Source organism: Hesperophylax consimilis, chromosome 22 (genome assembly GCF_061612785.1).
Source record: "Hesperophylax consimilis isolate HC1 chromosome 22, BYU_Hcon_1.0, whole genome shotgun sequence".
NCBI classification, from domain to species: domain Eukaryota; kingdom Metazoa; phylum Arthropoda; class Insecta; order Trichoptera; family Limnephilidae; genus Hesperophylax; species Hesperophylax consimilis.
Window position 1 is genome coordinate 24308954 of NC_142857.1, and position 13541 is coordinate 24322494.

General features: G+C 38.2%; 2 protein-coding genes across 2 annotated transcripts in view; both read right to left on the reverse strand.

Annotated features, from left to right (window-relative positions):
* Positions 1-13541, reverse strand: part of Ogg1 (8-oxoguanine DNA glycosylase) — a 427234-nt gene that overhangs the window by 59401 nt on the left and 354292 nt on the right. The window lies entirely within an intron of this gene.
* Es2 (ess-2 splicing factor homolog) lies at positions 114-12504 on the reverse strand. The gene is made up of 8 exons (XM_089644877.1): positions 12312-12504; positions 12049-12205; positions 11247-11435; positions 9521-9894; positions 8073-8193; positions 6678-6831; positions 3336-3476; positions 114-1333 (listed from the first exon to the last, which is right to left on the reverse strand). Exons 1-8 carry the CDS (start codon positions 12468-12470, stop codon positions 1006-1008), a joined length of 1623 nt encoding a protein of 540 aa, XP_089501003.1. The 5' UTR covers positions 12471-12504; the 3' UTR covers positions 114-1005.

Below are 13541 nucleotides of genomic sequence, written 5' to 3' on the forward strand. Positions count from 1 at the left end.
GGAAAACAAAACTTTAGGGGGGAAAATGGTGTTATTAGGAAGATATTGGAAGTTAGAGTTGAGAAAATTAAGTAAAAGGAGAATAATGAAGAAGTATGTAGAATTTTCGCATTTTAATTAGAAAATCGAAACTGTTGATACATTCGTAACAACATTATGTAACATATTATAATTTCAAAAAATTCCTAATAAAAAATCATATGTATATACATAGTATTATTGTATATTATATTTTTTCTTGATCTATTGACATATTCGTATACAGACGAAGGAATGATTTAGGACCGGTTTTTCATCACAAGTTGGGGGTTGTTGATCAGCAGTCAAGCATAATGACGTTGATCGTCGAATCAATGGTTATCTAATGACCCTTTCACAAGGCGATGATTCATATTTTGTTCAAGTACTTGATTTACAAGAATCGCTTTTTTTAAAGTGGCTTTAGAACTTCTACGAGCGACTTCACATCTGCAGCGTTACGAAACGTGTATTTTTTGCGAATACCGCATGTGACAAATGCTCCCAACTGTCTGGAGTTATAAAGCCAGTGAGATTCTGGCATCCCCAACTGGGACATGTTGTAAGGTAGAAGGTAGTGGAGAGGGGGAGGAGATGGGAAAGAGGAAGGTAGGGAAGTACCTGGCTAATTAGATCTAGCCACCTAACACAGAGTTACTTACCAAACAAGATATGATTGAGTTCACACTATTCGTTATATTTGTTGAATTATTTTTTGCAAATCGCCTTTCGACTGATTGAAGATAATGTTATATCAAGTTTTGACAAATTGCATATAATCACGATCCGGTTTAAAACGAAATGCCGCGTGAACATCACATTCTTTTTTGACAAATCGTGATTAATTACGATTCGTCAAAGACGGAATGCCGTGCAAACAAAGTATTATACGACGAGAGTTTGAAACCCCCCAACCGAACTCGATGAAAAACCAAAGTTAGTAAATCAAATTTATAAAATAAAAACATTTTTAAATAACTTTAAAATCTATGAGAAAAAGTCCGAAGCTTTAAGTCTTCGCTTGGGCAAGTTAATCTGCAGCAGATCGTCGGTGATTGTTTTCTTTTTGTCTTCTCCGGTCGGGATGTCTTTCCTCTTGGCCGTGCTGGGCGTGGCCGGTTTGGGCCAACTGGCGTGGGGGGTGGAGCCCCGCGTGGATGGGGAGGGAAAGGGGCTGCGGCTGCCGAAGCGGGGGCTCGGGGAAGCCCCAATCTTGCCCGAGAGCTTTAGGTGGCTGGTGGCGAGACGCTGGGCGGCCGGCGACATGGACGCCAGCCGGTCTGTCACGGAGCCCGTGGCCATTCGAGGGGATGGACTGCATAAACAAATCGGTTATTAAATACATGCAGACCTAAGGAAAACACCAATAGAATCAGGAAATGTAAAGAGGATGAAGAGACTCTAATCCACCTATGATGGCAATATCCCACCCTGATGGGAACACGGAGAAATTGGAGATAACACAATAGATCCTTGAAGGAAGTAGTGATCCTGGATCTTGAAGAGAGATTAAAATAAAAGTAATAAAAATGTTTGTAAATCTGATGCACTACTGTTTGAATTTTAGTAAAATTGAAAATAATTTTAGCTCTATCGCAATATTTCCCGCTTTCTCAAGAAACAGAAAGAAAAGTTTTAACGGAGCTCTTAGTAGCAGGAACAGATTACCCACACATAAGATACACATAAGAAGTCAGGGACATGGTGAACTAGATATAAAATATAGTTTTTAATTTTGATTATTTAATGTCCATAAGGCGTTTACAAACATAATACACGACAGAAATATCATATCAGTACAATAAATACTTGTCATTTTACATATACAGGGTTTTCCAATAAGAGGTGTTATTTTGAATAGCCCGCTATTTCGGTAGATGTTACTTTTGAAGCTGTCATTTTTTGACGTTTGACAAGTAGAAACTACGCCATTGATAAAAATGGAACGATACACGCTTCAACAACGCATTGAAATTATTAAAATTCACTTGAGTGAATCAAATGCAAATCATCTTGAGTGATGAGGCCCATTTCCACCTCGGTGGCTTCGTCAACAAGCAAAATTGTCGCATCTGGGGCTCGAAAAACCCAAGAGTTATTGTTGAAAAGCCTCTCTATCCTCAAAGTGTGACTGTTTGGTGCGGTTTATGGTCCGGCGGAGTCATTGGACCTTACTTTTTCGAAAATGAGGCTGGAGCAACAGTTACGGTGAATGGATTGCGCTATCGAGAGATGATTAATGATTTTTTATGGCCGGAATTGGATGGTATTGATCTGGACAGCTTTTACTTTCAACAAGACGGCGCTACGTGCCACACAAGCAACGAAACCATTGATCTTTTACGATTGAATATCAAAATAACACCTCTTATTGGAAAACCCTGTACATCTCAGAAATATCATATCAGTACAATAAATACTTGCCATTTACATATTGTATAATATAGAATACAAAATATTGGTATGTATAATAGTATGTATGTATTCGGGTGACATAGGTATAGGTGTATGTGTGTGTGTATATGTATGAGCATTGAACAGTTTATATTATTGACATGATGCTACTTTTAAATATGGACTGTGAATCTGAAAAAATGTCGATGTTAATGTTTAGACCAGGGCTTCCCTAACTGTAAGTCGCGACGCCCCGGGGCGCCGCGGGATCATCCGAGGGGCGTCGTGAGGCAATCTTTATAGCGAGAATATCGTTCCATCAGCACTGCGGCGTTAAGGGTTTTATTACCGTTTGCGACATCATACTTGTGTGAGACAGGTTTCTCTGCAGTTGCAGTAATTAAGAATAAGTACAGATAAAAAATAAATTTAGAGGCAGAGACGAGAGTGGCGATTTCGAAACTTCAACCTCGTTTTGAGAAACTATGCTCCGAAAAGCAAGCACATCCTTCTCATTAATACCAAAGAAAAAAATTGCTTTTTTATCTTTTATGTTTGTTTCCATTTTTGTTTTTATGTTGTGTTCTTTATTTTCTAATAAAAAATTTAGATACTATTTGGAGTTTTTCTGACAAATTGTTATTAGGTAACGTACCCATACTACGTGACCCGTTCAGGGGGGGGGGGGCTTCAAAATACTACGCTTGGTACAAATGAGCGGCGGGAGGCTTAGATTTTTAGTCGCAAAAATATGGCAACTTCCCAAGGGCGTCACAGTTGAAAAAAGTTTGGGAAGCCCTGGTTTAGACAACTGTTGAAGGTATGATTTTATTAATTGGTGATTAAATTTGTTTTAAGCATGTGGAATTGCGTTATATGGTGTGTACGACTCAAAGGTATGTTAATGTTATGTATATTCATACCTGAGCATGCTCCTCTTAGCGGCTTCCATGGCCTTCTGCTTCATGGCGCGGTGGCGCTGTCCAGCCTTCTCCGCCAGCGCCAGGGCTAGCTGCTCGCGCTTGGGCACAGTGGCCATCTTGAAGGAAGCCCCCGCTGCCTTACTAGAATAATAAATAATAATTAAACAATCAATAATATCAAACGCCAAATTTTTTCTGATTTTTAATTGACAAGGTCACAAATGGATGAAAAGGAAGAAAAAGTTGAAGACTTTATCAAAAAAGATCAAAATAGACAGAAAAAATCTCGTGACTCGAGGTGGGACCACACTGGGCACAATGTAACAGATGAACTTTAGAATTCAAATATGTACCGTAGGTTTAGAAAAAGACTTGGGAATGGGCTGATGAGATCTACCTACAATTATCAAAACTGGAGACCGGGAAGTCCGCTGGAAACCAGAAGGCTTATTGTAACGGTAAATGTATGGAAGAGATATTGTCCGGTACATCAGTTGCTTTTGAGCTTGGAATGTCAAGCTTAGCGCGGTTTAACACATAATATGTATACAGCTCGGCACCGTCGATGTTTATTTTTAGACGGGTTTAATTTAGAAGTTGATTTTTGATAAAGTACCCCACTTCATATATGAATCAGCATGGTGCTATATGCGAGGATACTAATTGTAAATAGTATTTGTTTTGCTGGAGTCAGTGCGCTATTCATGAAATTATGACAAACAAACTGTTCTCGCATCGACACTTTTAAAATCTCTGTTACTAGATTTATATACCTTACCAGAACTTCTTTGCGGCTTATCAAGGATTGAGCGGTCGTTTAATGGTAGTTTTTAATGGTAGTGATTATGTAATAAAAGCGTATGACTGCCGCGTTCCCTGTCTTTGCCACATTAGCTTCCGAGCTTGTAACTTATAATGTATTTCAATAATAACAGTTTATAATATATCCACAAGATTAATCACTACTATCTACTTGGCTCCAGTTGTTTTGCAGAAATTCACGTGTGACAAAGTCATCAAATGGCCATTCAGCGCCATTTTGTTTTTTTGACACAAGGTGCTAGTTAAACAATGATTCTGGGTGCATTTTAGCAAATTGTAATAAGCTGACAAACTCTACAACATGACTTCTTGTCCTCTTCTGCTGATCACGATTTGTTCAAAAGTTGAAACAGACTTAGGAATCGGCATTTAATTTCCCTGGTGGACAAGGCTTCTCCGCTCCTGCGCTGCACGAAGAGTTGTCGACACTGACATTCCGGACGCCAGTGATCTTGACACATGATCACTCCAACGTATCGGTGATCGTCCTTTGCTTCTCCTGCCTTACAATGATTCAATTCAAATGATATATTTTAACCTCTTGAATGTCGACTAGAAAATTCTCCCGTCTGAAGACTGAGAATTCGGTGCAAAACTCACTTTGATGAGTTTTGCTCAGTTATCAGAATAAAAAATATGAATTATGTTTTTTTGCTATTGTTTTCTGTTTATCAGATAATGTATCTTATCATTCATATATATATCATGTTTATATCGTAGGATGTTTCCCCAGCTAACTACTATTAAATAGCAAACTTTATCTAAAAAAAAAGAAAAATTCTCCCATTTGGAAGACAACTATCAAAAAAATAAATTTATACGAATATATAAACTAGTTTTATTATTTCTACATAAACCTGAATACATACCCTACACGAAAAACAACAATCAAAAGGTGGTTTCAAAGAAATAATGACCTCTATACAACTTTGAAAACTCAAATATTTTAAATTTTGCGACGCCATTTTACGTAAATGAATTTCAACATTCATAGACGAAAGACTGACCGCTGTAGAAATGAGATCTCTGATGCGTATGTGTAGTAAAACCAATCATGTATGATCGTGTGAGAAAAATGTGAAGATCCACAAAGAATGTCTGATGTAAGCGTAATGATTAAGAATAAGATAGGGATGCTTAGATAGTTTGGGCATGTAGACCGAATGAACGAAGAAAGGAGTGTCAGGAGAATATATGATGCAAAAGTGAATGGTAGCAGAAGTCGGGGACGCCCGAGGAAGACATGGCACGACCAAGTGAATCAGATGTATGAATCACGACAATGTATGAATTTGTATGAAGCAAGCAGTTTATGCCAAGACTGGCTCTCTGACTACCCCTGCGGAATAACGACTTGATGGTTAGTTCCTTAGATAAAATGCTTCTTTTGTTGACATTTTTGTTTTATTTTTCGTTACTAAAATTTTGTTTATTTTTGTCTACCGGTCTCGAAACAACCGTGTCATTAACTTTTTTTTTTGGGTTTAAATTTAACGTTATTATTATATTAACCTCTCAGACAAAGACATTTATATACTATGTACTCCTTTGAAAACTGTCAAAACGTGATAATTTTTGTGTTATTTACGAGTTTTGCTAAAAGCATCATAACTCACGTCTTGGGAAACGTAGCCTCATTCTAAAAAATGTTTTGGAAAGATTATGAAATCCACTATAGCATTGTGTTGTTATAAGTAAATATTTGCGTTTCTAAATATATATTTTATGAAAACGTCAAAAATATGTAAGAATCGATAACCATTATTTCAAAGTCGTGAAAAATGTACTTTTTTCTGAGTATCATAAAGAAATAACACTTTATATATTGAAGAAATATTATTAAAAACTATTAGTCATCTCAAAATATTAACCGTCCAAACTAAAATATTTTTAATAAATTATTTAGAAACGCAATAAATTATGAACGAACAAGATGACAAATTCAATCGGCTTAGATAATGCAGTTCTACGTTCCATAGATATTGTTGAATACAGACGCGTAGCGTTATTCATTATCGATACTCTGTTTTTTAAATCATGGCAATCCGTATACTAGTGATGGAAATAAATCGATTTTTGTAAAATCTAGCGCGTTTACGTGAAAAGACGTTCTAATGTCTTGACCGCTATTATCATATTTACGTCTTTTGACGTTCTAATGTTCTGAGTGGTTAAGTTTACAATGTAATTGTAAAGCTGCACATCTTGATACAGGAATGCCCTAGTGAGATGTGCAGAGTATGTTTTTTATGTTAAAAACTGTTTTTTTGAATAAATAAATAAATTAATTTGTAAGATGTCATAGAGGCTACATTCATGAAGTAAAAAGTAGAATCCACAGTGACATTAGCGCAAGCGATTCTGATTTTGTACTCTATATAGTTTTCAAATCATACAGGTTAAAATCGCACGGGATAAAATTCTAGGGTGGATGGTGTTAGTGCACGCATGGACGTAAAATTATAACGCACACATGCTCGAAAAACAGTCGACTGGTTAAAATTAAGTTTAATTGCTTACCCTGGCAGTGGGGTGTCGCCCCCGTCGAGGCGGAAGGGAGTCCCCTGGATCTCACCCCAGGTCATGAGGGGGGACTCGCCGGGCGCCCCGGGGGAGGGGGAGGGCGTCCGCACCAGCGAGTGCGCCAGCGACATGGGCAGGAGACGGGTGCCTACTAGACAAGGTGATAAAATAGGTCAGTATTACGACAGTGGGTAAACAAAAAGACTATAAATTCTTTCAGTTAAACGTTTGGCTCTAAAATAGTAGCTTCTGTAACGTTGAAAATCGGGAGTAAGCTGTAATTTCATCACCTCTGGGTAAACTGTTGAGTAACTCCTTATCAAGTAACTTTTAATGTAAGATTAACATGGCAGTAAGCCGGTGACAGTTTCAACACCGTCTAGTAGCTTCCAATTAGTTAATCGTAGGATTGAGTGCAAAATAGTTTAAACAGGCGTTTACTTGAAGGGTAGCATTACTCAGCGAAGGTGAAACAGATAATATATTATGTTACTCAATGAGTAGCATTAATCGACAGTTTTCTCAGAGGTGGTGAAATACCCTGTTAAGGTATGTTCAAATTGAGAGGCAGTAAACCAGCGACCGTTTCACCATAGTTAAGTAACTCTCAATTTGTTAATCGTAGGATTGAGGGTAGAGTAGTTTAAACAGATATTTACTTGATGGGTTACTCAGCGGAGAACAGATAATACAGTGTCCGGAAACTATCAGTAAAAGAGGAAAACTTGGTGAATCTAAAACTAATAACAATAATATGGTTAGATAAAAACACCAAAAAAACTAGTAAGTTATAAGTAAGAAAAAAATAGAATTAGATGTTGCACGGAATTTTGATACGGCACACCAAGAGTTAAGTGTCATTTTAAAAATTGGAACTGCTTGTGTGAAAATAATTCAGACAAGCGATAAAGTAGATACCTACTTGTAATGCAATATTTTAACAGAAAATTATTTTAATTTTTAATTTAAATTAGCACTACACTATGTGATTTTTCATGGGTCTGCCTGCACCATTAGAAAAAATCACCTCAAGGGCACTGTACAATTTATTATGAGTTTCTAGGCTCTATCTAATTTTATTATTCACAAAAAAGATACAAAAACATACTTACCTGGCAGGTCACTTCAGAAAAACACAATTTTATTAAAAAGTTAATGATTTTGCACGCAAAGGACACTATAGTAAAAACACTAGACATTGATTTTAAACTTGCTCCATTACTAATGATATTACATGTATTAGAAGATTAGTGGCAAAAGTAGAGTTGATATTTTAAAAGACTGGAGAATTTGTATAAAATGACCTTAAATAGCTTACCAATTCTAAGTTGTTTACATTTTCGCAAAAATAAAATAGAAAAGTTATTACATATTAAAAATAACAATATATACCTGTGTTAACATCCTGCCCAGAGCCCAATCCTCCCAGACCGCCCCCGAGTCCCCCCGTGTGAGTCTTGCCATCGAGGAGTGTGCTGCCATCGACGCCAATCCGACCACTTAATATTCTTTCCTGCAAAAATAATTTTATATTATCATCACAATTCATAGTTCTTTCGTTAGTAAAAAGTTGTCAAAGTAAGAAGGGATAGCTAGCTATAACTAGGAGAGGAGAGATGAGGTTCTCTTCCCTTTTGGGGTCTTCAGGGAATTGAAGGGGTGTGGAGAGTACAGTTGAGGCTCTCTTCGCTTGTGGGGCCTTCAGGGAACCAAAGGGGAGTGGAGAGGAGAGATGAGGCTCTCTTCCCTTTTGGGGTCTTCAGGGAATTGAAGGGGTGTGGAGAGTACAGTTGAGGCTCTCTTCGCTTATGGGGCCTTCAGGGAACCAAAGGGGAGTGGAGAGGAGAGATGAGGCTCACATTCCTTGTGGGGCCTTCAGGGAACCAAGGGGGATTGGAGAGCAGAGATGAAACCTGGGAAGACACATTGTGGAACCAGAAGACATAGCCACATATCCAATGACAACCCTGGTGAACTTTATAAAAGGGACCGGGTGACTGTTAAAGGAATGAGGTAAAATGGGAGATAGGACAATGGGCCTACGGCCTAAGTGCTCACGGGAACTATATGTTAACCGTCTCCGCCCTATAAATAAATAAATAAAACAAAGAGAGGCTAGCAGTCCATAACGAACTTCTGATACCAAGCCTGATGCGTGTCAGTGAGGCATGGAAGTGGCGGGGTAGGACAGTGATAAACTGAATGCAGTAGAAATGAGATCTCTGAGGAGCATGTGAGTAAAACCATGTTTTTTTTTACATTAGTTCCACACAGGAGGTCTTGACGAAAATAATTTCCATCAAGGCCTATATCATATTTGGGGATGCTGGGTGGAGGGTCTTTTTAAGGAAAGTAAGGAAAGGAAGTTCTGGGAAGGAAAAAGGTATGAGGGGTGGGTAGGAATTCGGGGGTCAGTATGCCCAGGAGTGACAGATGTATGAATCCCTCCCTCCCACTGCGATGGGTCGCGAGAGTCCGGCTGGAGAGTTCAAAGGGTCTCCCTCAACCAGTCTACTGATCCTGCCCGCCACGCAGTTGCAATGTGCCGCCAAGACCTGGACAAACCTGACCCCATGAAGCAGGGCACACCTGATAAGTCACCAAACGTAGCTTGCCTTTGGCCTTGAGCCAAACGGTGCCTGGGGTTAGTAAAAATCTGTATTAGGTATTACCAGCGCCTCAGCTCTTTGGTCCTCTCTTCGATTTGGTAAATGTAAATTGCTTTGTGAAACAAGATATTTGTTGAGTTACTGTCACATGAAGCGATTTTGTCGCTATTATCTAATAGCAGTGATGAAATTGTTCCGTGTGACTGAGTCTTTGAGTTAATCGTGACATACCTGGCTCTTGGCGATCTGCGAGATGGTCTCCTTACTGCGCTGGTGGTCGAACATCTCCATCTCGAGTCTTGTGTTGCAATGCACAACCTCTTGGCGCTCCCCGGTCGCCGTCTGCTCGCCGGGCTGCCCATCCGGCACGTACATAATGTAGTTCTTGGCCTTGTAGCTCCACGTGTCCAGCTCCTCAGGCTTCAGTGTCTGGTCAGCCTGCGCCTCGATGGGCGGCACCGCGCATGCTGTCAGCTTCTTCATCTGGCTGTCAAGCTCCTCGCGCAGCTGGGAGGTGAAGCGCGCGCGGCTGCGGCGACCCATGTCCTCCATCAGGGATTGGAAGCTGTTGTTATCTTCGCTGGTGTGGGATGCCAAGTACGAATCTGCAACACAAATCACAATATAATGTCAACACGGTTGAGATAGATTGTGAAATATCAATAGTGACAAGGAGTTATTGTCCTCACTGATAGCGATTATTATCCTAGCCCTAGCATCCAAGAAATCTTCACTACTAATAAAAATATAAATCTCCGTGGACACTCAAAAAAAATTACCAAAACGCCTTTTGCATCTAATCCTAGAAAACACTTCCTTGCAAATAGAGTAGTGGATGCTTGGAACAAACTCCCACAACATGTCATTGATGCAACAAATATAAATCAATTCAAAGCTATTGGATTCACATTTGGAGAGAAGAAAGGACTTAGTTCAAACTTAAAACAACTCAATTACTGTCAAACTTGTTGTGAAATCAGATATGAGCGCATCAGCAGAATGTTGCCTGCTCATTACATAATAATAATTACCTAGCATCTTATTTATCTTACGGGACGAGGCGGCGTTCCGGTACCGAGAGTTGTACGATCATTTATACGCTGGGAGCTGTATCGGGGAAGCCGTAACGGGGAAGCCGTACCAGGGGAGTCGTATCATGCGAGCATAGTATTCTCATTGCTCATACGCGAGCTCACGGCTCCCGTTCAATTAAGTCAACTCTTTAAGCCATGCCACTAATCAGTGGGCTACGGCAAGATGATTAATGAACAGGGTTTTATGTTGAGGGATCAGTAGGATTTATAGGCCCTGTTAGGAGTTCTACCGAGCCGAACCCTCTGATATGAAAATATCTGGAGTCGGTGAATTATTTTCCCATTTGATCTCTGGTGAGTTGACGTGTTGTTCTTGTATTGTTTTGTATTTATTTTGCTTATATAATGCACTTGCATAATGTTGATTGACTAGATGATCATTAGTGGAAAAGTGTGTGGAAGGGTTTAGTTTTTCCTATGGGGAAGATTTAACCCGGACATAAAATCGGAAGTTTTAATAGTTTTAATAGCCCACGTAGTTTAGCAAATGAATATACCAATGACATCAAAATTTTTAATTTTACAAATTCAATTTTAAAACATACTGAGGATGGGTTGTTTTACAGAATTTGAACAATTCATCAAATTTCAAGTTGATTTTCAAAGTTCTGTGAAGGTTCTATTTAAGTTCCGTTATTATTTCAGTTTTGGAACAACTGGCCAGTAATAATTTAATAACAAAACTAGCGTAAAACCTTCATGGAACCTGTAAATCAAGATCGAACTTTGATGAATTGTTCAAATTATTTGAAACAACTCATCCTCAGAGAATGTTGGGTGCGCCATGGAAATAATTTTGTAATGGTCAGAATTGTTTGTTGCTAAGTATCTATCATGTCAGTGGGTACATAACACACGCTTACCTAAAGAATGTTTAGAAGACACTTTAATCTTGAAAATGTCATCGTCGTCATCGTCCTCCAAGGCCATGTTGTGATGTCTGTTGGACTTGTTGGTGGAGTTCCTCAGGATAGAGTCGGATGCGGGGTAGGGCTCCCGCGGGGTGCCCGGCAGATCGCTGTGTGGGGTCTCGAAGGTGGCGGGACTAGCATCTGAAAACAACAATAAATTTTTTTCTCGTCTTTTATCAACTTCCAATTCGCGAGTCAGTCAACGGACTAAAACGTCGCCATTTGAACCTCATCATTTCTGCCGGGGAATGTTAAAAGCTGGCATTTGTTGCCGTATGCTCTGTAATCTACAGCACACCACAATCACACATCGTTGATAAATTTCAAGATGGTGGGTTAAAAAATGATTGAACCTTTATTTTTCCTGCTATGTGAGGTGTTCTTCAGTGGAGATGTGCAGGGGACATTCGTGCGCTTGTTTGAAATTAAAGCATTTTTACAATAGAGTTACATTTATTGTCAAAGTTTCAAAATTTCATGCGTTTTGACAGTTCAAACATGATTTTTTTCTTGTTTGACTTATTTGTAGCGTATCCAGCGATTCTAAAAGTTTACCTTTGCTAATATCCTCATGTTTACTGGTGTACAAGGGTGCATTTGTATTAAATATAACTACTTATGTTATCTATTATTAAATATATTATAATTTTCATTATTCGTTTTATCCTGATGCACAAACCATTGCTTTCGAAACATGTCGATTATTGTGATGGTTTAAGTAAAGTGATTTATGTTCATTAAATTAATAACTTACATCTCTCTGTGGGCGGACGATGTCCACTGCTATATTTTATAAACAATTCGCGTAGTTTTTGGTGATCTTTTCGTTCAGTTGCATCAAGGAAATCGTTTTGTGCCCTTAGCTTTTCCAAATCTGGAAAGAAGTCTCTCTGGATGATTTTTGCCATTTCCTAATAACAGAAATAAGTAAGTTAACATTTATATTCTCTTATCAGTAATATATGTTATATGAAATATAAAGAAAATTGCTGTAAAACTTAAAAGAAAGATTCTAACCTCAATATATGTGTCCTCGTCTAAAACCTTTATTTTGGGCGCTCTTCGCTTGACAGCCCTTCCCTTTGGTGCTTTAAATACGATCATTTCATTATCCAACCGTTTTAAGGCCTCAAGGGCCTTTTCACCCGGTTTATCCTTCATATTGTGGGCACTCATGAAAACAAAATATTCCGAACAAACAACGACATTCACGAATACGTCACAATGTAAATGTCAATATTTTCGACTCGGTCGGTAAAACAGAAGGTTTTAATAAATCGCAAAGAATGTAACCAATTATTTTTGTTACTCACTCATAGATGTCGCTTTCGCTCTGGTTTGCTACACATTCAGAGGTGCATATTTCGCTACTTGTTAATAGATGTCTTCACCATCTAATTTCACACACGTATTCATAATTTATAGTGAAAATAGCTGGAAAATCTGGTGTGAAATTAAACTGTTATTCCAATTCCTCAAGTAGTGCCTGAATTTTTTTTTACTGTACGTTGAACTTGGTTTGTGTCCGAATTATTCTTCCACTGAATAAGTACCTAACTACTTCGATTACTAATAGTTAGGCACCAATAAATATTCAATTATTATTGAAATTCCATGGTAGAGCCGAGGATTCGATTGCATCCTTAATGTCGGGAAATGTCGTCAGGTAGAGAAGTTTTGAATTAAATAAAGGGACTTCAGAAATATTGAGAATGTCGAACATTATAATATGTATATAAATTATTATTACCCATTGTCACGTCAACATAGAATAAAAAAGAACACAAGTAATGTGACGTGGTCGTGTTTCTAAAATCTGACCATTCGCAGAACTGTGTATCATTTTCATTGTGAACATTTTTCTTTTGGATCAAATGATTATGGCGACATACATTCATAGAGAGACAAAGCGCGTGCTAAATGGACTACTACAACCAAAAGGATAAACGATTATTTTGATTTGATATTATTCTTTTTATTTGTGTTTATTATCCTCAAAGTAAACACAATTACTATATCAAATTATGATGAACATCTCTAACCTATCTCACTCCAATTTTCTGACCATCTTCATTCCTGCCAGTTTTTCGTGCGTTTTCCGTTCTTTTATCAAATAGAATGTCTAGTCGACTAAAATATGTAAAAAAATGGCATTCTGAGATAATCGGATTAAAGGTTTAAATTCTGGGAACGAAATTTTAAAAAGTGTGTGGTATTTTTATCTTCAAATTTTATACAGTTTGTTTA